Genomic DNA, 25425 nt, shown 5'->3' with positions numbered 1-25425 from the left:
CTGTTCTTCCCAGGATAGCTGAATTTCAGTTATAGGGAAAATAGTAGTTTTGCTGTAGTAGTTGACCTGTAGTTCTCTTCCTGTTTGTTTTTTTTTTCTCTTCTACTACTTTATGTCTACATGTTTAGAAACTCAGTGGTGTTTAAAAGTTTCCATATTGAAAGGAACAATACTAAAAATATCATATCCCACCTGAGGCTTAAACCATGTTCTTCTTCCATACTCATGATCTACATCATACTGACCTTCTTAAATACCAATTATTTTTACTTAATGCATTTATCTCCCAAATCATAGTATTACATAGGTCCTACAGCATTTATCAGAATACCTGAAGCAGTGATTTAAGAAAAATGTAGAGAACAGCATGAATAAAGTCAGAGTTTAAGTCCTTTTGAATATTCTTTTTACAGCATTTTAAGTTGACTCATGACTTTATGCCTTATTTGGAAGTAAAAGCAGTTCTTACAATTGTTTTCCTTCTCTACAAATATTAATGAACATAAACTTGAAACACTTACCTCAAATGTAAGATGGGGCAATGAAACTGATACATAAAAAAGCTGTCTTACTGTGCCACAGAATGTCTTTTTTAAAACTGGCTGAAGAAAATAGTATCACACTAACACTAACAGGCTTGAAGCTGTTATAATTTTTCCATTCAAGAAAGACTAATTATAGTACATTAAATTACCTCACACCACATATTTTAAAATGAATTATTTTTATGATAGAACTTCTATCAAAATATGCAGCACATATATACAACTCATTTTCTTTAAGATTTTGCAGCTAATTGATTAAATTAGCGGGATGAACCCTTTTTTCTTCTTTATGATGACAGATATCTTCCATTTATATAGCTTCTATCTGTCTGTCTTTTCAGATGCAGTGCTTACTGCCCAAGTCATGTGCTTCATAAGGGAGTGGGATTCTGTGGGCCAGTGATTTGCCCTGTGACTGTACTGTATCTGGCTGGGATAAAGTTAACTTTCCTCCTAGCGGCTCATATAGTTCTGTGCTTTGCATTTTTGGCTAGGCACGGTTCATAACACAGCAGGGGTAGGCCTTCAGTGTGTTGGATGTTGCTGAACAGTACTTGATAGTGTCAAGGCTTCCTCTCCAAATCACCCCTGCAACCCCAAGGCCAGTAGGCTGAGGATGGGTAAGAAGTTGAGAGGGGACCCAGCTGGGACAGCTGACCCAAGCTGACAAAAGGGGCGTGCTCAGCAATAAAAGCTGAGGGGAAATAAAAGCGCACAGGGACATTCCTCACTACAGCATTTGTCTTCACAAGAAATTACTACTGGTGCTGAGGCTCTGCATTCCAGAAGGTGACTCGACATCTGCCTGTGATGGGAAGTAGTTTATAAATTCCTCTTTTTGCTTTGCTTACATGCACATCTTTTGCTTTGATTAAACTGCCTTTACCTCAGCTCAGGAGCTTCTTTTTTGTATTTTCTCTCTCTGTACTATTGAGGAAGAGTGAGAGAAGTGGGTGGGAGGTGGACTATCCCCCAGAGTAATAGAAGAAAAATCATGTCCTGTGCATCTTTGTCTATGTTTTCACTGTGATTGAATTCCTTGCCTGCTGTCCCTCAGGCATTGTACACCATAAGCCTCAAGATAAGGAATTTTAAGAATTCTCAGTTTTCATATTATAATTATGAAAGACATCTCTGACATTTTATTAATTCTCTATGTAAATAACTTTTAAAAATACTTAGATGCTGTTGTGGCCAGAACGTATTACCAAAACTGGAGCTTTCCATTGTTTATGTATCAGAGAGTGATAGGGGTTGGAAGTTATCTCTGGAGATCACTTAGTCCAACCCCACTGCCAGAGCAGGATCACCTAGAGCAGGCTGCACAGGACAGCATTCAGACAGGTTTTGAGTATCTCAGGAAGGAGTATACTTGAAGAAATCCTTCCTGTTAACAATGATGTCCCTTGCCAAGCTTAGCTCCAAGGATACCTTGGCTTTTCTCGTTTCATCCCTGCTTACCCTGATAGCATTTCTGTAATCTTCCCAAGTGGTCAGTCCCTTCCTCTACAAAACATAACTTCCTTCTTCCACTTGAGCTTTTTCAGAAGCATGCTGCTCAACCAAGCAGGTCTGCTGCTTCCCACGCCTGTATACTTGCTCTTAGGGATACAGCAATCCTGAGCTTTGTGGAAGTGGTCCTTGAATATCAGCCAGCTCTCGTGAGTCCCCATGCCAGAGATCCGGGCCATAGGATTTCTCTGAGCGGTTTCTTAAAGAGGTCAAAATTAGCCTTCCTAAAGTCCAAGGCTGCAGTCCTACTGAGCTCTTATTTTCTCGTGATCACTACAAACAAGGCTGCCCCCACCTTAATGCTCTCCATCAGTCCCTCTTTCTTTTTCAGCATTAGGTCCAGTAGTGCCCCTCTCCCTATTGGCTTATATAGTATCGTAACTTCTACTGAAATTTACGTGAGTCATAAAAAGATATAACAATGCTATACACCATTTTAAAGTCTGCCTTTGAAATGTCTGAAAGAAGTCCGCCTGTTAGGCAGTTGTCCAAAACATTCACTATATATTTTGTATTACGGGAAATTTGGCAGAGATAGCAAAGAGCAAGTGAGTTAAAATTTCCCTTTCATATGAATCTTTAGCAAGTGACACTGTATTTACATTATTTCAGTTCACATCTTTGTTATAGGTACGGGGTTTTTTATTATTTATTTTCAGGCACAACAAAATCAGAGGATCGAGCTGCTCTGCTGAAGAAGTTCAATGAACCTGGATCACAATATTTCATCTTCTTGCTGAGTACAAGAGCTGGAGGGCTGGGCTTAAATCTCCAGGCTGCTGACACTGTTATAATCTTTGATAGTGACTGGAATCCTCACCAGGTTTATTTTTATTTACTTACCTTCATGTAATGTGCAGAAGAATTCATAATGATTTTTTGGGTTGCTTCTTTAACTTGGAAGTGTAGCCTAGGGTGGAATGAATAGACCCAGGTAAGTCTTAAAATTCTGTTTTGTGAAGAAAAATGTAATTGGGAAACATTTTTGTTTGAATCACTGAAGTAATTCTTGGTATGTTTTATCTGCATCTCAAGCAATCCTCAGAGCTAGGGACCTTATACACCTACCTATATATAACTGTACTAATTATTTAACTCTTAGTACCTTACTAAGTAACTCCCCATTTTGAGTTCTTGGTAGGTAGGTTGCAATATTTTGGTAAAGGCTGTGCAGAGTGCTGCCTGTCTTACGAAGTTAGTGACTGTGTGAGGACAGCAGTCTTGGCCTGAGACACTAAACTTATAATGTTTGTGTGTACAGATGTGAGTATAGATCACCAGGGAAAAAAGGGTATCAAAACATTTTGGCTTCTTCAAAATAGCCAGAAAGGCTTACCAGTAGTCTGTCGTTTAGTGCCTTTTTTAAAAAAAAATGAGTTAGATACCTCTGGAAGTACATAGCTCTGTGTGTGCTGTCAGCTATTCCGTAACTATCTGTAAACCAGATCATTCTAGTGGCCACATGTAAAAGTAAGGGAAGTGAGACTTTATATAGAACTTTTAAAGCAGCATTCCCATAGATGCCATGGTGAATTCTTTACAGCAAGGCTTAAGAAATCCAGAGCAATTATGTTTAGAGGTTTTAAAATGAGATCAGAAAGTGCTTCATTCTTTGTATTTTGTGGTTGTGTTTAGATCACTTTCACAGAAAGCTTTATGTAGAGTACTGCATATTTCAACAGTTGGATAACAATAAATCCTTGAATTTAAAGTTGCAGAATATTTTCTGGATTATTCAATGGGCAGATTGCTAAATCATAGACTTATTTAGGTTTAAAAGACATTTAAGGTCATTAAGTCCAACTGTTAACCTTGCACTGCTATGTCCACCACTAAACATTTCTATGTGCCACATCTGCACATCTTTGAACTAATTCCAGGGATGGTGACTCCACCCTTCCCTGGGCAATCTTCCAATGCCTGACCACCCCTTTGGTGAAGGAATTTTTCCTAATAACCAATCCAAACCTCCCCTGGCACAGCTTGAGTCCGTTTCCTCTTGTTCTGTCACTTGTTACCAGGGAGAACAGACCAGCATCTGGCTACAACCTCCTTTCAGGTAGTTGTAGAGAATGATAATGTCTCTTCTCAGCCTCCTTTCAATACATTCAGTTTCTCCTCTACTGCAGATTGGAGCGATGTGTTCTAAAGGGGATAGCTAGGGCAGGGAGCATGGTGGAGAGTAGCGCTAAAACACTGTATTTCCAGAAATAAAAACTTCTCTTTCCTTGCTTTACTTTTTTCATGTGCTTCCAAGAATGATTCTACAAATAAATTCAAATTGTAGCTTCATCTTCACTGTTAATGTTCAAATACATCTTTAGATGACAGCAGCTGCATTGTATGCAGTGCTGAGAGTGGTAGCAAAAGCAAAGTGTTGGTCTGAAACAGGCAAACTCCTTGCCTGTGATATTTTTTTTCCTCTATGTTAAGGATTTTCTGCATTGTGAGCTAGTATGAAACTATGATAGCATTTTTAAGTTAGGCACTCTTCATAATCTCACTATGCTGAAGTAGACACACATGATTTGTAGGAGTTAATGGATTTCTCTTTTCAACAAAGAAGATTTCGAATTAGTAAAAGAAATTCTTTAGTGATGACCTGCAGTGCAGGTGACTTCTAAATGCAGTCATCTGATGAGAAAACAGTTACATTGGGTTTTGTACATAAGAACTTTCAATCAGGAAGATCATATTTAAGCTCTTTTAACATAGATAATCCAGGTTAAAAGTCAATTCCCCAGATCAAATAATGTTTAGTTATCATAGTTAAGATTTAGCAATGGCTCTCCCTTGGCAGATCTTATATAGCATTTTTCTTAGTAATTTTGGTGCTTTCTTTTCCTGCAGTCAAGGGATAATTTAAGGTTCATTCCAGCTTGGAAAATCGTGATCTTTTAAGAGAAAGGGAAAGTATATACATCAGTCCTTCTCAAGTCACTACACATGCTTTCAAGAAGTTACTGGCTTACTGCATTTACATGGTACAGAGCATTTTTCTTTCTTTTCTATTTTCCCACTACCTGGGACTGAAGAAACTTTGGGCAAGAAAACCATGAGGAGCAAACTATGTGAATTGTGGTGGACTGTTGTTTGACTACTTTTTATATCAAAAAGGATTCAGCATTATGATATCCTTTAAGTAGAGAATGATTTCTGTGGCACATTTAGAATATGAGTTGTTCTCTGTGTTCTTTGCCTAATAGGACTTGCAGGCCCAAGATAGAGCTCACCGAATTGGTCAACAGAATGAAGTTCGAGTCCTGCGGCTGTGCACAGTGAACAGTGTGGAAGAGAAAATACTTGCTGCTGCAAAGTATAAGTTGAATGTAGATCAGAAAGTTATTCAGGCTGGAATGTTTGATCAGAAATCTTCAAGCCATGAAAGGAGAGCCTTCCTACAGGCTATATTGGAGCATGAAGAAGAAAATGAGGTAAGGCAATTAGAAATAATCTGAAAGAGGATGTTTCAGGAAGTACCAAGTCATTTTTTTATCATCGATTACAAAGATTGTCATGATCTTTGAAATCAGAAATGTCATCATATTCTTACCACCCAGTCAAAGAAACAACTTAATTTTTTTTTTTTTTTTGGTCACAGTAGCAGATTATAGTGCAGTGGCCATGATGGAGTATTTAAGATTAAATCTTAGTGTAGAATTAAGCATTGTGATTTAAGCCTGTTCTGTCCTTTCATAATTTTGGCCAAAATTATCCAAAGATTTTTTCCAAAACAGATTATAAAACAGTGTCTAAATACAGTTAATTTGCTAAACTAGGTAATCTGATTTTCAGACATGCTGAGCAACTAACAGTACTTAGGTTCAAGTCATGAAAGACCTGCTTACTGGCCTTCTCTTGGATCCTGGGTAAGAGTTAAGATCTGCTTTGATGTGTTTTGGACTTAGGGTTAGCTAGCAAAATGACGGTTTCTTTCTGTTCCTGTGTCCAACCTGGACTTCTCATTACTGCTTGTTCTTCAAGAAACAATTAACTGTTTAAAAACAGCTGGCAAGTCTTTCCTATAATAGTGGGAAGTGAGGTTATAGTAACACTGATTCTATGCCCCTGTTTTTTCATTGTGTTCTTCCCTGGAATTGTGATTATGGAATGGTTATACCCTTCTTCTGCCTGTCACTGCAGACTCTTCTCTCAGTGTGAACAAAATTCAGCAATTGGATGAAAGCTGCTTATGGAAGAGCATGTATATAGATGTGGTAATTAGGCTGAAGACACACAGGCTGAAGACACACACAAAAATACCCCATTCTCCAATGACTTTTTCCCAGCTCAGGAATACCCTATACTGGTCTAAGACACAGAGATTGCTAAGCCTAATTTTGCTTCTTAGTCTGCCTTGTGTGTCTGAATATTGTGCACACTGAAAGAAGATTGTGTAGTCTGTTTCACTGGTATCCTTCATTATGTGGTGTAAAGTTTCAAAACCCAAGGAGTTTACTTCTTCAGTAATTTAAATTCTTTTGTGTTTATAAAAAGCTAGTATATTTTCAGGATAGAATTTTCTCTTGTTGTTTTAGTATTTTTCATAGGAAATTAAAGAGTGACAATTTTAGCAGTAATTGTCTTTTATTTAGAGTGTGAAAGCAGAAATGCAATGATGTATATGTACCATTTTTGATGAAGTAAAAGTTCAGTTCTCGAGCAGCCAACACCATCTATATGTGAAGATAGATTAACTGGAAACCAATAGAAATTTCCAGTATGTGGATCTGTTTTTAAAATTGGCATAATCTTATGTTTTCAAAGGCCTGGAAAATACTTACCTGCAAATATCATGAAAGTCAAGACTTCTAAAAAAGCCAGACCAGCCTTATTTCATAGATGGCTTCAGAGCAATCTGCTTCTTGTGTGTTGTTTGCACACACTTGATTCACCAGCCTGTGTCAAGTACAGGTTTAATTACTTGCCATAAGCCGGCATCAGTCTTTAAAGCAAGCATTGGTATTGTTGTCTGACTCCTGACAGTCAGACTGAAGCTGAAACTATCAAGTAAAATTTGTGAACAGTCACTATGCAAAACTTTGCCCAAACACTGAAACTGCTGGGGGCAGTAAGAGGGATTGAATTTGCACCATCCTGCACTGGTCAGCTGCTGCGACGAGAGGGAAGAATGCTGCCAATCAATGTGATTGATAAAGCACTTCAACTTTATTGCAGGCACACACTTCCTTTTACACTATTCCTACCACGTGTTACACTTGTTGTATTCTAATTGGCTCTTAACTAAAGGTTACATTTACATACTCCACCCATCTTGCAGCCTGGGAATCATGTCTTCTTCTCAGTCCCAGGAGTGCTGAATCCTTATCACACCTCCTGTTCCCACATCTTGTGGCCATGCTGTATGATACACAAAAATACGCTGACCGATTGTTGACCCTTCAGTTCTCACCAAGATGGCGTGGGGCCTAGCCTTACTAAGCTACACAGGCGACTGCTTGGACAACTTCTCAATAGGCTCATGGCCTTGCTTCTCAAGCCATTCTGCAACAGTCAGCCATTGCTTCTTCATTGCAACAGCACTGGAAAGAAAATTTGAGTTTCAAATGAAGGATTGATAAGAAAATTAAATCTCTCAGTTAGAAGTTATTAATATCAAATCAATTTGACTTGGAAACATAGACTGAAATATATAATAAAGAGATTGTTTAGTGACCACCACTTAAATATTCCCATGATAAGCATGACTTGAACTTGCATATCAAAACTTTTTGCACTTAGATTTTGTTGGCACTAGCGTTTATAATTTTTTCTTCTGCCAAGCCTACCTGGTTGGCAGTAGCATTATTCACACTAATCACAGATGATGTGGACACTGGTTCTGAAAGTTTCTGCTGTGAGATCCATTTCTTTTCAGGTGGCAGATTGCTTTGTTAGAGGTGATAGGAAGCATGCAGAACCTTCATGAGAGTCGCATTCTTCACTGGTCATAAAAGAAGGGATGTGTACTCTTTTTTTTTTTCTCTGTAACTATATGACTTCCTTTCCCTGAACACTGAAGGAGCATTGACTAGAAATAAGAACTCTCTGTCATTTTCTCAGTTGCTTTTTTCATGTAAAAATTTAAATTATATGTACTTTACAGTGCAGAGGTGTTCACTGAGAATTACATTGATAAGGAATGTTTTGGGGGGTTTTTTAGGTCTAGAAATTTTGCATGTGTGGGAAAAATAAGATATATGGATACAAATAAAGGCCTTTTCTGTTTATTCCAGGGGGAAAAAAGTTACAGAACGCTAGGTTTTTGTGTGCTATATGCAGTATTCTGTACTTCTATTGCACTGAGTTTTCATTAAAATGTCTGCAACATTCTGTAGCATAGGTTGGAACCTATGTAACACAGGTTGTTCTGTGTAGGAGCTAATCTGTAGTTTGTTTTTCTTTTTTGATTAACCTGTTGTCTGATTTTAAATGACATGTGTTCTCAAAATAATTCAGAGAGGAACACTGAACATTGTGGGCTCTGTGTTAAAATGTGTACCATTTTTAGTTGAATTCTACACTTCTAAATTGTTTTTCTAAGGACTGCTACTGTTTTTATGAAATAATTATTTTTGTCCAAAGTCGGAGGTTCACATCTCAATTTATAAGCAGATAATAATCAAGAGAAAGAGGGATTCAGCAGAAATATTTTTCAGGGGAATGATGTTTCTTCCCCCCCCCCCCTTCTCTTCTTTTTCAACATCTTTTTCATGTAATACAGAATGGTATTGTGAAAGGAGTACAGTAGAACAGCAGAACGGAAATGCATATGTTTTAACTGAAGCACTAACTGTGCATCTGACCCAGGAAAACCACAACCCAAAATTTCCTGGTTGCATATTTGCTCATTTCCTCATTCTGAATTTATGAAGGTGGTAATAAGTCCCGATTGTCTCTCTAGTTATGTGTGTTTTGCATTACTTCTGAATTGGTGAACAGTTTTAGAGGTTTTAGTTTCCTTTTTCATCTCTCACATGTGTCATGACAGAACGATGGCCTGTCCAACACTAGCCTGATGGAGGCTGTTACTTCAGGTTATATGTAGGTTCTTTCTAACACCTTCGTCCATCTGTGTACCTAGGAGGAAGATGAAGTTCCTGATGATGAGACGCTGAATCAGATGATTGCTCGACGTGAGGAGGAATTTGATCTCTTTATGGTAAGGATGATACGATTATAAGAATATCTTCGGTAGTGTTTTTAATAAAGGCATTAACCCCTTGGCATTCAAATTCTCCGAACCTCTGTGGGATGAATAGGCTGTATTTACTTGTATTGTTTATTTGAGTAAAGAAGGGCAGTGTACTTAATACAGAGTTCTTCATATAACGGAAAGACTTCAGAGATCCTTGCAAACAGTATAGTGGAACAGTTAGAGTCTGGAGGAAAAGTCTGGCGTAACCTGAGAAATGTACAGTGCAAAATTGATGGTCCCAGTTTGACTTGCTAATTCTACAGTGTCCTTTTTTTTCCTCAGTATTTCTTCCATCTTTCAGGCTATGATATTGGCAAGGACAACTACAGGAACTTAACAGGATGGTAAATCAGTAGACTGACAGTGCTGTTTTCTTTGTGAGTTAACTGGGATTCGCTCATGCTTTTGTCCAGGGCCCAGTTAGCCACATATTTTTGCTACAACTGTTGAACAGTTACTGCAGTAGAGGTAGTGACAGTGGTTCAGATGCAAGGAACTCATTTTTATTAGTATTTCCCTTTTCGTTAGTGCTGAAACAACACTGATGGAATGATTACTAAAATGTCAGTGGAGGCATGACTCTTGCCTTTTAGTGAGTGTAGTGTGAGGTTGCTGGAGGACTTTTGCGATTCACTGACACAGCAACATAGGAATACTGAAGATGAAGTACCATCCCCTCTGATTCTACAGAGATCGCTTTGTTCTGCAAGGTGGAACAAGATATACTCATATGTGCATTTAAAAAGTGCATCAAATGGTATCCATAGAAACAACCATTAAAAACCACAGGTTTTTAATCTCTCACTATCTCCTGTTGAAGGATTTCTCTGTAACACTTCGCTGTTACACAAATGTGCAGGGACACTTTTTACTTAAGGAACAGTTGTTCAGGTGCATAGTTCACAGTCCATATTCTCCCACATGGTCATGCCTTTTACCATTGCTGACTTACCAGTTGAGTTCTTTTGTGCTAAGTTTCATTTAGTGCCATTCAGAACTGACATCCCTAAAGCTAGACTGCAGAGAAAATGAATGCTTACAGATGCCAGTCTTTTTAAATTTTCCTTGAGTGATTCAGTTGTAAGAGATTTGCATGACAGAAGTCAAGAGGTGGCCATTTGATTCAAAACTCAGAAGGAATAATTTCAGTCAAGTTATTGTCTGAAAGTAACCTGAGTTCACAGAATCACAAGGTTGGAAAAGACCTCTGAAGATCATTGAGTCCAACCATTCCCATCCTATGCTAAACCATATCCCTAAGTACCTCATCTACCCTTTTTTTGAACACATCCAGGGAAGGTGACTCAACCACCTCCCTGGGCAGCCTGTTCCAGGCCCTGACAACTCTTTCAGTAAAAAATTTTTTTCTAATATCCAATCTAAACCTGCCCTGGCACAGCTTCATGCCATTTCCCCTTGCCCTATCTTCTGTCACCTGGCTGAAGAGACCATCGCCCACCTCTCTACAACCTCCCTTCAGGTAGTTGTAGGTGGTGATAAGGTCTCCCCTCAGCCTCCTCTTCTCCAAGCTAAACAGCCCCAGCTCCCTCAGTCATTCCTCATAGGAGTTTCCCTCCAACCACTTCCCCAGCCTGGTTGCCCTTTTCTGCACTTGCTCAAGGGTCTCAATGTCCTTCTTATGGTGAGGAGCCCAGAACTGCACACAGTGCTCAAGGTGTGGCCTCACCAATGCTGAGTACAGGGGCACAATTACCTCCCTAGACCTACTGGCCACACTGTTTTTGCTGCAAGCCAAGATGCCATTGGCCTTCTTGGCCACCTGGGCACACTGCTGGCTTATATTCAGCCTGCAGTTCTGTGGAAATGTATTTGCTGCTGGAAAAATCTTTTCAGTACTCCTTCTTCAGATGCAGAAGGAAAGGCCCTTTCCATGGATTGAAAGAAGCTGATGAATTTATGTTTATTTGCAGGAAATTTTTACAGCTTCATCTTAATGGATTATGTTTGAAGGCTATTGACAGCCATTCAGTAAAACAGTTAAAGGCCCAAGAGCGAAGACAATTTTAGCACTATTTGGGCTGAATTTTTGTTATTTGTATTAATTTACTTGGAGTATTTAAGGGAAAATAGATATTTCTTCGTAGGTAATAAAATTTGAAGATGGCAAAGCTAATGTGCTTTGTGAAAGGCAGGGGTTTTGAAAGTACTTAGAACAGAAATAGTGAAGTTAAATATGGCTATGAAATAATTTTAAATTTTAGTAAAGAATTTTGCTAAAGAATTTAGTAAATTTAATTAGAAATTCCTGAAAAACAAGTTTGGTGGTCAGGGCTTGTCTTCTTTTTATCAATATTTTATGTCTTGCATAGTTCAATAAGTAGCATAGAGATAGGTTTATGTTCTCCTTACCTCAGTGCTGTGCTGTCTCATTCCCCCTTTAAGGCTGTGCAAATGTAATCAGAATTCACGGAACTGTAATATCCAAGAAAAATGTGATTTAGTTTGTTATTGTTTTTAGGCTTAAGAAGTGTAAAAGCACATATTTCTCTCCGTTACTTCATCAAAGCCTAGTTTTGGAGTAGTGAACTTTACCGAAAATCAACAGTCTAGTGTAGATTCTTTTTATTGTTGCATTTTAGAAGTATTTACAAGTATCATGGAAGGATTTAGCTTCAAATATCATTACGTAGCCAGGAATTTCCATGGTTCACTAACAGTTTGAAGAGCAAGTGTTTTATACTTTCCCAACTACCATTTCAGCGCATGGACATGGACAGACGCAGGGAGGATGCCAGAAACCCAAAGCGTAAGCCTCGCTTGATGGAGGAGGATGAATTACCATCTTGGATTATTAAGGATGATGCTGAAGTTGAAAGGCTTACATGTGAAGAAGAAGAAGAGAAAATATTTGGGAGAGGATCCCGTCAACGCAGGGATGTGGACTACAGTGATGCTCTCACAGAGAAACAATGGCTGCGGGTAGGTTGTCCCGGTTTTTTAACAGTTGAAAGTACTTCGTTCATAGTGGATTTTTTTTTTTCTTCTTGAAGACTGCACAGTTGCACCAGGGAAACACAATGTACTTAATTAGTTAATGCCTAATATCCTCATTATTCAAGTTTTGCTCCTGTGTTGATGGCAGAAGTAAGTTTTAGGCTGCATTGATGAAACTTTTATCAGTGTTACTAAAGGTTCCATCAGGGCTTTGATAGTTTTCAGTTGCAACTATTCTGTTGCTTTGGATCTTGATACGTATCTTCATCTTTAGAGACTTTCATAAGTTACATGAATTCTTTTCCAGTGGAGAGGAGCAGTGATCAGTGGATATAACAGCTTTCTTTGCTGCAGAAGTTTTATTTCATTTTTTTAAATACCTGAGTTTCACCCTTTTAAGAATTTGGAAAATTCTATGTAAGTCTACTTTCTCTCATGCTCTTTCATTTCCAAGTCCTGAATATTGCTTGGCTCCACTGAGATCAAAACTGTTGATAAATAATACAAGAATTTAAGATCTGAAAGTAAAGATTCTGAACTGCTGAACTGGTGTGATTCTGAATCACACAAAATCAGTGATTTCATTGTATTTGAAGATTCTTGCCATTCTTCTGCAAACTATATCTAATGAATTCTAATGCATGTGTCTTTCTAGAATGGTAGTAGCAGGTGTAGTAAGGAGGTGAGGATTAATTGTTGGAAAGTCTTTTCAGACCAGGAAATCTGATAATGTTATGATTTCCAAAACATGTAACGTATTGTATATGCAAAACTAGTCTACATGGTTTGACAGAGTACATTTTGTCATGGAACAATTATACCCTTAATGGTAGCTTGAAGCATTGTTTTTGTGTATAATTTACAAAAGATAGGTCGAAATTCTGTTACAAATGTGGTATTTGTGAGAGTGCATTTTGCAGTGCTACGGCAAGATCTAATCCAAATTCAGCTGCTGAGTGTAAAATTTAGGGCAAAGGGTTTAAATTACGCATTAGCCTTAAATCTAAGCAAGTTTGTGAAAGTACATACCTGACATTTTCGAGTAGTCATTGGAGAAGAAAAACCTTGAAATATAAACTCCTGTCCAGATTCTCAAGCATTTACCCTTTCCTACAGTGGAAATGCTTGCAGTATAGTGTACATCTACTCAAGATTATTTTAAGATTATTAGTTTTAATGATGGCATACTGTGCATATGGCAACATGGAAAATAGCTTCAGCTTGTACGTTTTGTGTATTGTGTTGGCTCTGATACCTGTGTTAAGTGTTTTACTGTCAAGTATGGTCACATTGCTGCACAGTGTGTTGCAGAGAACCGTGACTATTGTATACATATTTTAACTTATGCTTTCAGGTGGACTTGAGAGTGTGTTCAAACAAATGCAAGTGTAGTCTAATACTTTCTAGACTCCTTATTCAGAGGCATTACAGTGTAACACTGCTTATGTGGGTTCAGAAAAAAAACCACAAAACCTCCTTTCTGTTGGGTGGATCCTGAAATCTAAGTAAAGTTTTCTGAGGTTTTTCATTATCTTTGTGTGTGTGTGTGTGTGTGTCTATGTGTGTGTGTGTGCGCGCACGTGCGTAAAACAGATGTCTGTGTCACACCCATTGATCTCCTTCCTACCACCATCACTTTTGTGTTATCTTTGAGAATTTAAGTGTTCACCTTTTTCTGTAATGACATCTCTGGAAAAGTGTAGAAAAAGCGATAATAATCTTGTAAAACATTTTCAAGGGACTGTCTAAGGTCTTTTTAAGGTAGCAGTATTGTGCATATTGCATGAAAACTTTGAATCAATCAGTCATTGCACATTAAGTTGGATACAGCAAACTATTTATATGAGTAAAACAAAAAAAATAAGATCCGGTAAGTTCTGAATTAAGAACAGTATTTTAATTTATTACACACCCTTTTACCTATGTTCTATATCCTGCCAGTCTCCAAAAGTAACTGTTCATAGTCCTATTCTTACTGTAGTGTTACAGAAGAATGACATTTATTTCAGGGGGTACCCCTCATTTTGTCTTTCACTGTGCTGCTGTTACAGCTCTATAGTTATGTGCTGCTGTTACAGATCTATTGCTATCTTCTCCTGGGGTTTTCTGGAGTAAAACTTTACATTTCTGACCAATAAGTGTGTTTCATATCAATATCCAGTCCTCAGTTGTCTTCCTTTATGTGCCTTGGGCAAGTTGATTAGATCACTTATGAGGAGATTTGCCTCAGTCAGCAGCCACAACTGTGGACGTCAATTACCTGCTGCTTTTCAGTTAGGCCCTGACTCTGAGTCTCATTAAGATCATGTCAGATCCCCATGGGTTCTGCTGTACACCTCAAGGTCCGTATGCATTCATGTATACGGAAAAAGTGTGCCAGCTCCCTCCTTGGTAGGAGGTCAGGTACCTGACTTTGGAAGCAGGAGACAAAATAATTACGGAAGCCTAATCTGTGGACAAACACAGTGTTTAGTGAGATTGTGCTGCTACACTGAACAACTTGTAATTCACTAACAGCTTCCCCAAGACACAAACAGGCTTCATCACTAGCTGTCGCTGCAGCCTGCTGTTCTGTAACTGTTGTCATGACAACCACATTTTGTTAAAAAAAAAAAAAAAGTAGCCCACACAGGAAGGAGGAGTTTGCATCCTGAACCTAGAGTGCATTTCTGTTCTGGAAGTATTTCATACACTAGCAGATTCTATCCTTTCACTATTCTAACAGGACTGCAGAATGCTTTGTTAGATTCTGAGGAAGGTTATTTTCTAGAGGAGTCATTTACTAAAGACTCCACTGCTTAGGGCACTCTTCCAAGAATCAGAGGATTTATTTGAGTAATTAAAAGATTCCTAAGACAGTTGCACCTGGATTCAGCTTCTCATTCAGTTTAATTGTGAATAGGTGACAAGAACAAAGTTTTACTCCCTAGTTGTGCAGTTCATTTGAAATAGCTTTGGCTGTTGGTCAAGGAAATGACAGTATCTTGTTTACCTCATACACACAGGCAAAAGTCAACTATTGTGAACTGCTTGCTTTGCTGATCTGAAGAATAGTAAGTGAAATTCAAGCTTTTGGTCTGTAATTAACCAGTCTTATTTAAATTTAAAGAAAACAAGTGCTGGCTTTCATACACACAGAATATTGGGTGATTGTTGTTTAATGTAATCACGACAGAAGGATTATTTGCTTTTTTGTGTAAGTTTACTAAGGTAAATATGTTGTATAGTAAATGAAGCTACATAGCAGGAAAATGTTAGGCATGTTTTCAACTGTTTTCTCATCAGGTAGAACTTCACATAACTTTTTTTTCATTTTACACAGTCTCTAATAGTCTGTTGAAAGTTAGGTCTGGTGTAAGAGGTAGTAAGGTTGGGTCAACTTTTTCCTATAACTTGATACAAATTATTGAATGTTTTTTTCAGTTAGGTTTGTATTTTCTGAGAGAGCTTCACTTTTAGGCGCACAACTTCAGAATCAATACTAAGAAGGTATTTTAGGACCTGTTTTGTAAACTTTGATCGTACAGTAGTCTTTGTTAGATACTGAAAAAGCTGTGTGGAAAATTGTCTTTACATTTGATATTTGTAATTTTTCATATACTGCTTATTACTTTCAATTGTAACAGGGGTTTTTATATAGTCTGAGCTGTAAGCTAAGATTCTGTGAAGGAGAAGAAAAGAATTAACTTTTTACCCAGTGCGTGTTTTTTGCGTAGTTCACGTACATCTACCCCTGGTTTTCTCCCTTCCTTAGTGCTCTATACCATTTCTGGTTACAATTCCAAAATGTCTTTACTTGCTGCTAAACCTCTAACAGCTGAATGAGTATTTGCCCAGGGTGCTTCAAGAAAATGGCAGTCTGATCTAAACTGTGTTATGTAGTATTGACTTGCAGATCCAATTAAATTTGTTAAGCTGTAGGGAAAAACAAATCACATTTAAAAGTAATGTAAAAGATTTTGTCATTGGAGGTTTAAAAAGTCCACTGACCCAGGGTGTTAGCAATTTTGTGACCTGCGATCACTAGGATGCTCCACGTACTATTTTTTAATGTGCAAGGTGAAGCTGTTAAGTCTTGTGCAAGTAGAAGCTGATTTCTGGAAGGATTTGTAGGATTTCTTTGGTTTTAGTCTGTGCTTTAGTCCATATTATGTTCTATATGTTTTGATTTGAATTGTTACATTTAGAATGTAATAGAAAACATTAGAATAATAATGTCATATAAACACCTTCCTGTATTTTTAAAAGAGGTTTATAGTTTTGTAAACTTCCAACTAAAATAAAATACAGTTTCTTTGAAACAGCTATACTTTTCTAAAATACTAAGTTTATACAGCCTAGCAACTGTGAGGTAGAACTCTGGGTTTCAGGTTTTGTTGTTTTGCTGTTGTTTCAAACGCAAAAGGTAAGATGCCTGAAATACTTCACATAGAAGATAAATGTTGAACTAAACTTCCAAAACTGAAACACAAAGAACTATTAAATACTTCACAAGATTCACAAAAATGAAAGTCTGCATTAATACTTTGAAATGTTGGTGTTGCTAGGACCTTCATTTCGCACTGGAAAGAGAGCAGCAAACTTTTTAATATGTTGGTCTGCTCCATCATTATGTTCTTTGACATTCCTTGACAGTTACAATGATAGGTCATAGGCAGTGTAGGTGACTAGGCTAATCTCTTGCTGCATGTTTTCTTGTATCATGCTCTGTTAACATTGCATGCTCCCCATTCTTAATTGCCTCAGAGTACTTGCATTAATAGTGATAGATGTCTGTATCCAAATTTACCATGCTATTGCAAAAATCCTTTTCTATGAATAAGTAGATACAAGAGATGCTATGAACGTCCACTGAAAAATAATGAAAATATAATGTTTTCTGAAAGCTATTTTTCCCCATTATATTTGTTTAATGCAAGATGTGTTTTCTTTTGAATTTATTTTCTCCATCTTGCTCCTGTTTGGTTATCTTCCACATTTTAAACCTGGAATAAAACATACCTGAGAATGTGTGAATATTCTTAGAATACAAGGCATAAAGAACATATCAAACAGAGTACCAGGGTGTGACTGTGGGCAGAAGCTGAGTTTACTTTGACACACATGAAAGTGCCAGTTTAAGCTTTGTACTACAAGCTTCTTATGTTCCATCTTTAGAACAGTGGTGTTGCAGGGCACACATAAAATTTATGCTCACATATAAAATAGATGTTTTTAGTTAAGTCTGTTCTACTGCTGATCAAAAAGGGAGAAAATACTTCTAGTATTTTTCTTTCTACTAGGCTATGATATCCTCTTGTAGGGTGAGTTGCACAGCAAGAGTTAGTCCTCTCTAGTTAGTTTTATCCAGTGCTTATTTTTACCATAGAAAGGGTATCTATCACTGCAAATGTCAGCAGCGTTCACTGGAAGTGCATGTGGTCTTAGAAACAGCCAATACTGCAGTTATTTTAGAAAAGACTGATCTGGTAAGGGTATAAACCCTATCTTTGTACTGCATATCTTTCTGATTTAATTGTTAGGGTCTCAGAAGAAAATGAAAATGATGCTCTTTGTCTGAAGGAAGGCTAAGCCCTGGAAAGTTTTAAAATAAATTTTAATACAATCCATTAATTTCCATTTTGAAGGATTTAATTTTGAGAACTTTTTGATGAGGAAGAAAGTTGAACATGAGAGGTCTGTCTTTAGTTCTCAGCATTACTAACTGCAGAACATTAGCTACACTGCCAGTCTACAAGGACATGCAGCATTACAACAGAAGAACATAATGTCCATAAAAGAATGGTAAATGTCAATAAAACTAATCCTATTATTCAAGAAAAAAATAATTTTGTGGCATCAAGGAGCCAAAGACCTTTGGCAACTGAAACAGTATTTTGTGAAAGAGAAGGTGAACAGCAATAGAGAATGATTGTCTCAAGACTTTGAAGAGAAGACATCTTATATAACAGTGGTCATACATAAATGTGTTTCTGATTGTTTGTTTATTTTTCAAGTGAACTCATAAATACAAAAAGCAGTGTCTTATCTGACTGGGAGACGGTAAATCCTACAGATGTTGTAGAGTTCCTCTGGTTTTTTTTGGGATCTGGTCTTTAGTTTTGTGTGTCTTCATGACTTTATTGCAGCTTGTGTCCTGCTCTCTGACGTTTGTCAGTGAGCCTGAATGGAATGTAGATGTTATGAGAAATACTAGTAAATTGTCTTAAACTTCGTTCATAAGTTCTAAACTAATTATCAACTGTTTTAACAAATCATTAAAAATTGAAGGAAAAAATAATCTCAGCAGAATGGTATATCACTCCATTAAAAAGATTTATTCTAGACTAAAGAAGGAAGATCTGAAAGTGAAAGCCACAGTGCAAACTAAGCCATAAAACCCTTAATTGTGTTTCCTTATGAAGATGTGAAGGAAAATGGTAAACCTCCTTTTGTAGGGCATAAAAGTGTTATGCCATTGACTAAATTCCATGCTTGTTGTTTTAAAGAAATTTAGGAAAAAGTGGAAAAAAATAATCTCTCACTTTCCCAGCACCCCTCAGAAAAGGTAATTTTCTCAAGCAGCATCTTCTTCACCTTTTCTGGAGAAGATAATGATCAAGAAAAAAAGCATAGTAATAGTTACATCACAATATCTTTGTCAGTATACTTCCTCTACACTGCTAAAATAGACTTTCCTGAGAGAGAATTCTGGATAAGTCAAGGAGGAAACATTGATAAAAGAAAAAAGGAAGAAAACACCAGTCACTAACTGCTCCAGAATCCTGTCTATGCATCTCTGTCACAGTGAACAAGATAAAGGGGAAAATTGAGGAATCTGTCATGTTAGATTCTACTTCAGGATGGATTCTTGGTGAATCTGAAGTCAGGAAATATCTGTCTTCCATCAGCTGTTTTTCTTGCTGGTACAGCAGGTACCAAGGAAGACTTGTCAGAGCCCTCTTTCCTAAATAGGACATTTCTGTGATTGGTGTGAAATAAAATGCTTCCTACTTGAGTTCCTGTCAGATGTTTGCTTGAATTTCTTGCTTGACTATTTTAATTCAGCAAGCCTTTGGCAGCTGAAGTCATCAAAAAATCCAAGACTTCTGCTCTTCTTACCAGCCTTGATGAGAGGTTCTTATTTTTTAAAAATCTGATTAACTTTTGGGAAAGGAGATTTGAAAAACACAGGTCCTGGTACAGTTGTTCCCTTTATCACCCAGTTCCTTCCCCCTGATGGAGCCCTTCTGTGCTCTCTGAGCAGGCCTGTGGGTCCTGTTGTCATTGGTAATTATTGTGCTCTTCAGTCTCACTGGCCCCAAAGTTTATGAAAACCTCATTAGGTGCAAAATATTTTGAGTGGTTCCATTGAAAATTATTGTCTTTTGCAGGAATGAGCAATGAGACTATTGATATTTTTTTAAAAGACATTTCATTTTTGAGCAGAAGAAAAATTATGTCCTTATCAGGGTAGTTTGCCATGACTTGGAGCAAGCTTCTCAGTGCTTGGCTCTGTGTGATGCTTTACTTAGTAATTGTCACATTAAAGATTAAGTTTAAGCACTAAGGTATATTTACATTAATATTAAGTATTAGGATAATTTATCTAAAATATTTTTCCCAGACCAGAGAAAATCCTTTATCCTATAAATATTTTATGCAGATACCTGAATACCACTTTTTAATGTTACACTTTGTTCTTTGGTTAAGACCATTTCTCTTTAAAGGAAAGTATGTTCTTGCATGGTTCTATCACATCTTTTTGGCATCAATGTTTAAGTCAAAATGCAAGGAAAATCTATTTATAGTTTTCATTATTGCTTTCTTCAATGTCAAATTAAAAAAAAAAAACAACAACCCTGGAGTTTCTTTGCAAATTACCGAACTGCAAATAGTTTCCATATGCAAAAAAGAAAATTTTCTCTTGCCTCTCAAAAAAAAAGCAAGTGTCAGTGATATTAAAATGCAGACCCTAACTGATGAACATATGGATGAAGGACTCAGTTTCCTTTTTTTATGGAAGTTTGTATTTTTGCAATAATTGGCATTTTGTTTGCATTTAAAATAAAACCACTTTCATTTCTGACTAAGTACTGGATGGGGACTTTTGGAATGTTCCTAATGTGTAAGAAAATGAGTCAGCGTTAAAAGCAAGGAGGTATTGCTGGATGTATTCACTAATTTTTTGTCTTTGGCAGATATTAATTTATACTCTGTTTCAGTTTAGTCCCAGCAAAACTGGTCTGGTAAATGTGCAGTCCTCTCCAACAAGGAGAGGATAACTCTTAATCAGTCTTTATAATTATCTTTAAGTATTGCGCTGTTGATAGAGTATCTTAACACCCTTTCATGTAATTCTTAAGTATTATGACACTGTTCTTCAGCCTTTATCTGTAGTATCCCGAACTCTATGCTATAGCATATCAAGAGATAATTAGTTACACTGTAAGCAAACTTGCTCTAGAGACCCAAGAAATAATTCCAGTGTGTGGAAATCAGCGAACAGTCATCAACCAGGCTGGGGAAGTGGCTGGAGGGAAACTCCTACGAGGAATGACTGAGGGAGCTGGGGCTGTTTAGCTTGGAGAAGAGGAGGCTGAGGGGAGACCTTATCACCACCTACAACTACCTGAAGGGAGGTTGTAGAGAGGTGGGCGATGGTCTCTTCAGCCAGGTGACAGAAGATAGGGCAAGGGGAAATGGCATGAAGCTGTGCCAGGGCAGGTTTAGATTGGATATTAGAAAAAAAAAATTTACTGAAAGAGTTGTCGGGGCCTGGAACAGGCTGCCCAGGGAGGTGGTTGAGTCACCTTCCCTGGATGTGTTCAAAAAAAGGGTAGATGAGGTACTTAGGGATATGGTTTAGCATAGGATGGGAATGGTTGGACTTGATGATCTTCAGAGGTCTTTTCCAACTTGTGATTCTGTGGTTCTGTGTGAAGTTAGACATCGGGAATGTCACTGTTGAGAAACTAAGAACTGTTTTTTTAAGAGATCTTTTCCGGCAGATGAACTTCTGCTGGGAAAGTTTAAGTCTTCATCAGTTGTGAGATATAATCTGGGAAGAATAAAGTAAAATGAAGAGAGGAGGGATTTCAAATAGAGCAAGAGAAAAAAATGTGGAATTTCTCTTGGAATAATAACCATGTCTTAGAGTGTTGTGTCATCTTACTATCAGAGACAGACACTTAGACACCAGAACTGATTTTAGACACCTCCACTGATTGACTATGACCACGCTTGAGTTACTCAATTCCTGTAAAATTAATTTAAAACTAATATAAGACTGTCATGATTGTTGAATAGCAGGGGGCAATCATGAAACAAAATTCAGACCTGTAGCTCTCAGTGCTTAATTTGGTCCATAATTCGCAATTGGAAAGCTGGTCATGGTGCTCTGTCATGTTCTAAAGAGTTAATAATACACCCGTAATGCCCAAATAAACAAAATAATTTCCATATAAGTTTTATTTTTTTTTTTTTCTGTGGTGCTTCTATATCTGTATCAATGTTCACTTAGAATACTTCCACCTCAGAACGGCTGTCTTCCTTTATGAAGAGGAAAATGTAATTGTAGGCAGCAATAGGAAGGACAGCTGTCTCAGAATTCACTTCTACTTGCCTCTTAAAAATCCAGTTTTGGTTTTGGGAGGAAGAATGTTCTCCTTTTTTAGGGAAGATCAGGGTTTCTTTAATCCATAGTCGGTATGGTCTCTTAAAATTCTAGTGTCCTGAGAAGCTGGCATACTATTAGCTCTTTAGCAGGGAGATTGTTTTGTGTATATGGACTAAGGATGCAGCAATAAGATTCTTAAAGGCAGAAGATTTTGTCAGTACTGGACTTAACATTGGGTCCTCACACTTTCACTGGCATGTCTGCCTTTAATGAGGTGTCCCACCCTTGGTAAAATTTGACATTAAATATTCACAGCTTTTCTTTCAAAAAATGAAATCTCCAAATGTTATTGTATTCTTTTGTCCTGCTTCCTTAAGGGAAGCCTTAAATTTTTACTTGTGTACTACTGTCCTTGATTCCTTTGGTGTTCACCTCACTAATCCAGAGGCATCCGAACATCGGAGATGTCTGTGCTACTCTGACACGGTCTGTTACCAACTGGAGATGTGTGCCTGGGATTTGTATCAGTATCATACTACTAAATGTTTGGAAGGTCATTCTTTTCAGTGTGGGACTTCAGCCCTAGTAAAGAAAGTTTTTCTAACAGAAGAGCTCAGCCAGATGAATTAGTTTGATAAATACTCTGTTGCTCAAACACACATGAATGGATAATATGTGTAGGCATACGGACAGAGCATTAATATCTCTGTTGATCACTGATTTATGTAATAGAGTTTTAAGCCATCTTTTAAGGCAGCCTAAATCATATAGGTTTAGTTTTAAATATCACTGTTCATGTACAAAATATAAATTTGCCACTTGAAAAATAATGTTAGGAGTCATAATAGCAATACTGGACTGCTGGTATTGTCATGGACATTTCCAAGTGGTGTCACTAAAGTCTTAAAATAAGGAAAACTGTCCAAGTTTATATTCGTGCATCTGCATTTTGAAAGCAGAGTGTAGTAATCAAATGATATATTACTAGCTAAGTAGCCAGGCCAGTATTTGTTTACAGATCTTTAATGTGCTAAGAAATAATTTGGAAACTGTGAGTCACTAATTTAAAGAGTGCAGGAATGTATGTTAATTTACTTGGGTTGTTTGAGTGGGTTTTTATTTTGTCTTTGCTACATTATTATATGTAATATTAAAAAAAAAAATACTTTTATCATTTTGTCATGATATACAATATTCCCTACTCCAAATAAAAACTTTCTGCAAAATTCTACAGTGAGATATTAGAAAACATCTCAGAGAGATGTTACTTTGTAGTGGTAGAAAATTTGTCAAGCAAAGAAAAACATATTTTTGTTAGGTGCATACTGGTTTTCTGAAGGACAGCAAAACATCACCAAAGTGAGCAAAATGATAACTTGTTATGTTTTGGTTTAATTTCTTATAAATCAGAATAGATTTTTTTTTTAATTGGTTTCAATAACCAAAAGCTGATCTGTTCCCTGCGGAGCAGTAATAATACATTTTCTGTAATAAATGCATCTTCAAAGGGCATGCAGCATATTTCAGTTATAAATTGTACATGAAATTGTGTAATCATAATATTGTAATTAAAATGCTAACAAGAATCAGTAACTGCCCAGCTACAAATCTTAATTCGGATGCCTTGAATAACAAGGGGAGAAATATGATAAGTAGTTGTCAATATCGAAGCAGGCTGAAGGAACTAGGCTTTGGGCCTTGTAGTAGGTAGAATGAAACAGCATATTTGAGTATCCACAATCCTTTCAGTATTAAATTTTCAGTAAAATAAAATTACTTGTATATGAAAACATAGCCTTTCCCCAGCTCTCTTTTTTTTCCTGATCAGCTGATGAAGAGACTAGCAGCTCGCTGCTTTGCTGGCTTGTTAATTTTATCCCCACTAACTGTGATTTCCGATAGCCGGCCTGCTGATAGTGGTAAGGTAAATATCCTTTTTCATTGCCGTCTTGAAGATTCAGTAGAACTACATCACAGGCATGTGTAGGTGTGTTACACATCAAAAGTCGGTGTTCTTTGTATTTCAATGTACAACCGAGTGCTTAAGGAGAGCAATGACATTAACTGTTGACAGCCTTGCATGCTGTATTTATTATTTGCTTTTCTAGCTTCCAAGATACGCAGAGAAATTTCTTTTTCGTAACCTTTGTTAGCTGCAGTGGTTTATAGTGGGTGTCCTGCTTTAGCCAAATGAATATTAATGAATTTGTGTGCAAATCATAATATTTCTTTTCCTTCTTTTTAATTCCTAACTCATCAGATCTCAAGCCTCCTTCATAATGGTTTATCTGAATACTGTGGAAGCATGATGTAAATTGTCTTTTGATTATTAAGGCCTAGTTTCAGGCTGTCCCTCAGGATTCTGCATTCGTGTTTGTTCTGTGGATTTGCACATTGGAGGATGCGTAGGAAACAGATTTCAAAATCCCACTGGTGTTTTTAACATGCCAGGTTGTTTTGTTTTGTATATCAGGTTTTGTTCACAAAATGTTTTCAAGAGACATTGTACACAATTGAGAAAAATTATGTCTGGGCTGTAATCACTCTTTTTATATTTATTGTTATGCTCACATGATCATAAATATTAGCCATGTTTGGTGCTGTGGAAAAATGAAGGTAATTGCCTTATGATTAGAGCTCTTTGAGCTACGAGAAAGGAATGATTAGCATTTGCATGTACTCAAGGCAATATTGAGAGGCAAAGGGACAAATATCAACATCAGTTACGCTCTGAGAAAGCATTAGTCAGAAAGCCTAGTTTTAATATTATTTTAAATATTTTTTTCTTATTTTTGATTTCCATTCTCTTATGATCTAGTTTGGGTTTTTTTCCTTACCTTTTGTTGGTTTTCCCAAATCAAGAAAAGTTCAGCTTCTTGCTTTATTACATGGATCTGATAGTCAGTATATGAACAGGTTCCCTTTTTTCCTAGCTTGGGTTTTTTGTAGCAATTTTTTTTATCCCTCTGCATAGTGCTGCTGGGTCTGGTTAAAAGCGTACATCCAGGTAATTGAAACTAGTGTTCTTTCTTTGTGGCTGTATGGGGTTTGGGTTTTGGTTTGTGGATTTTTTTATTATTATTTTTGAGTGCTTTTTACAGTAAAATACTGTGTCATTAGTACTTCTGCCTGTCATTTACAATTATAAAAAAAAATACATTTTAGGTATTGCTTAATGCTTAGTAAATTTGGAAATTGCTTAAGCTTATACAGAGGAGAAGTTGGGTTGGTAACTGCATAAAGTACCTGTGTGGTGTTTGCATACACAGAGCTGAATGTGATCTGGCTTTAGGAGCCAAGCATGTTCAGACTGTCCTGTTTAAAAACCTGCAATATCAAGGTCTGTTTTGGATGGAACTATATAAGCCATATCTGCCACTGATGTGAACGAACGAATGTTGTATGGTTACTGATACAGGCCATAGCTGTGTGTGAAACTGAGTTGCTGTGGAATTAAAGGTTCAGAAAACACACATCTATTTAGATGACAGCAGGATTCTTGGAACAAATTAGTAGTTAGTGTCCCTTGGATTTCCAGTAACTCAATTTCTCATTGCACTTTCATTTACAAATTAGCTGAACATTTTGAGTTACGGGGTTTTGGTTTTTGTTATAGT

At 37.1% G+C, this 25425-nt stretch overlaps 1 protein-coding gene across 1 annotated transcript in view; it reads left to right on the top strand.

The window, feature by feature from the left end:
- The window catches only part of SMARCA2 (SWI/SNF related BAF chromatin remodeling complex subunit ATPase 2), a 110870-nt gene that overhangs the window by 68427 nt on the left and 17018 nt on the right, over positions 1 to 25425 (top strand). The window contains exons 25-28 of the mRNA XM_084278945.1: positions 2717 to 2880; positions 5264 to 5491; positions 9142 to 9219; positions 11977 to 12195. Coding sequence (XP_084135071.1) covers positions 2717 to 2880; positions 5264 to 5491; positions 9142 to 9219; positions 11977 to 12195 — 689 coding nt within the window. The remainder of the gene's footprint in view (positions 1 to 2716; positions 2881 to 5263; positions 5492 to 9141; positions 9220 to 11976; positions 12196 to 25425) is intronic.

Source organism: Gallinula chloropus (genome assembly GCF_964237585.1).
Source record: "Gallinula chloropus genome assembly, chromosome: Z".
Taxonomy (NCBI): Eukaryota; Metazoa; Chordata; class Aves; order Gruiformes; family Rallidae; genus Gallinula; species Gallinula chloropus.
This window is presented reverse-complemented; position numbering and strand designations above follow the sequence as displayed.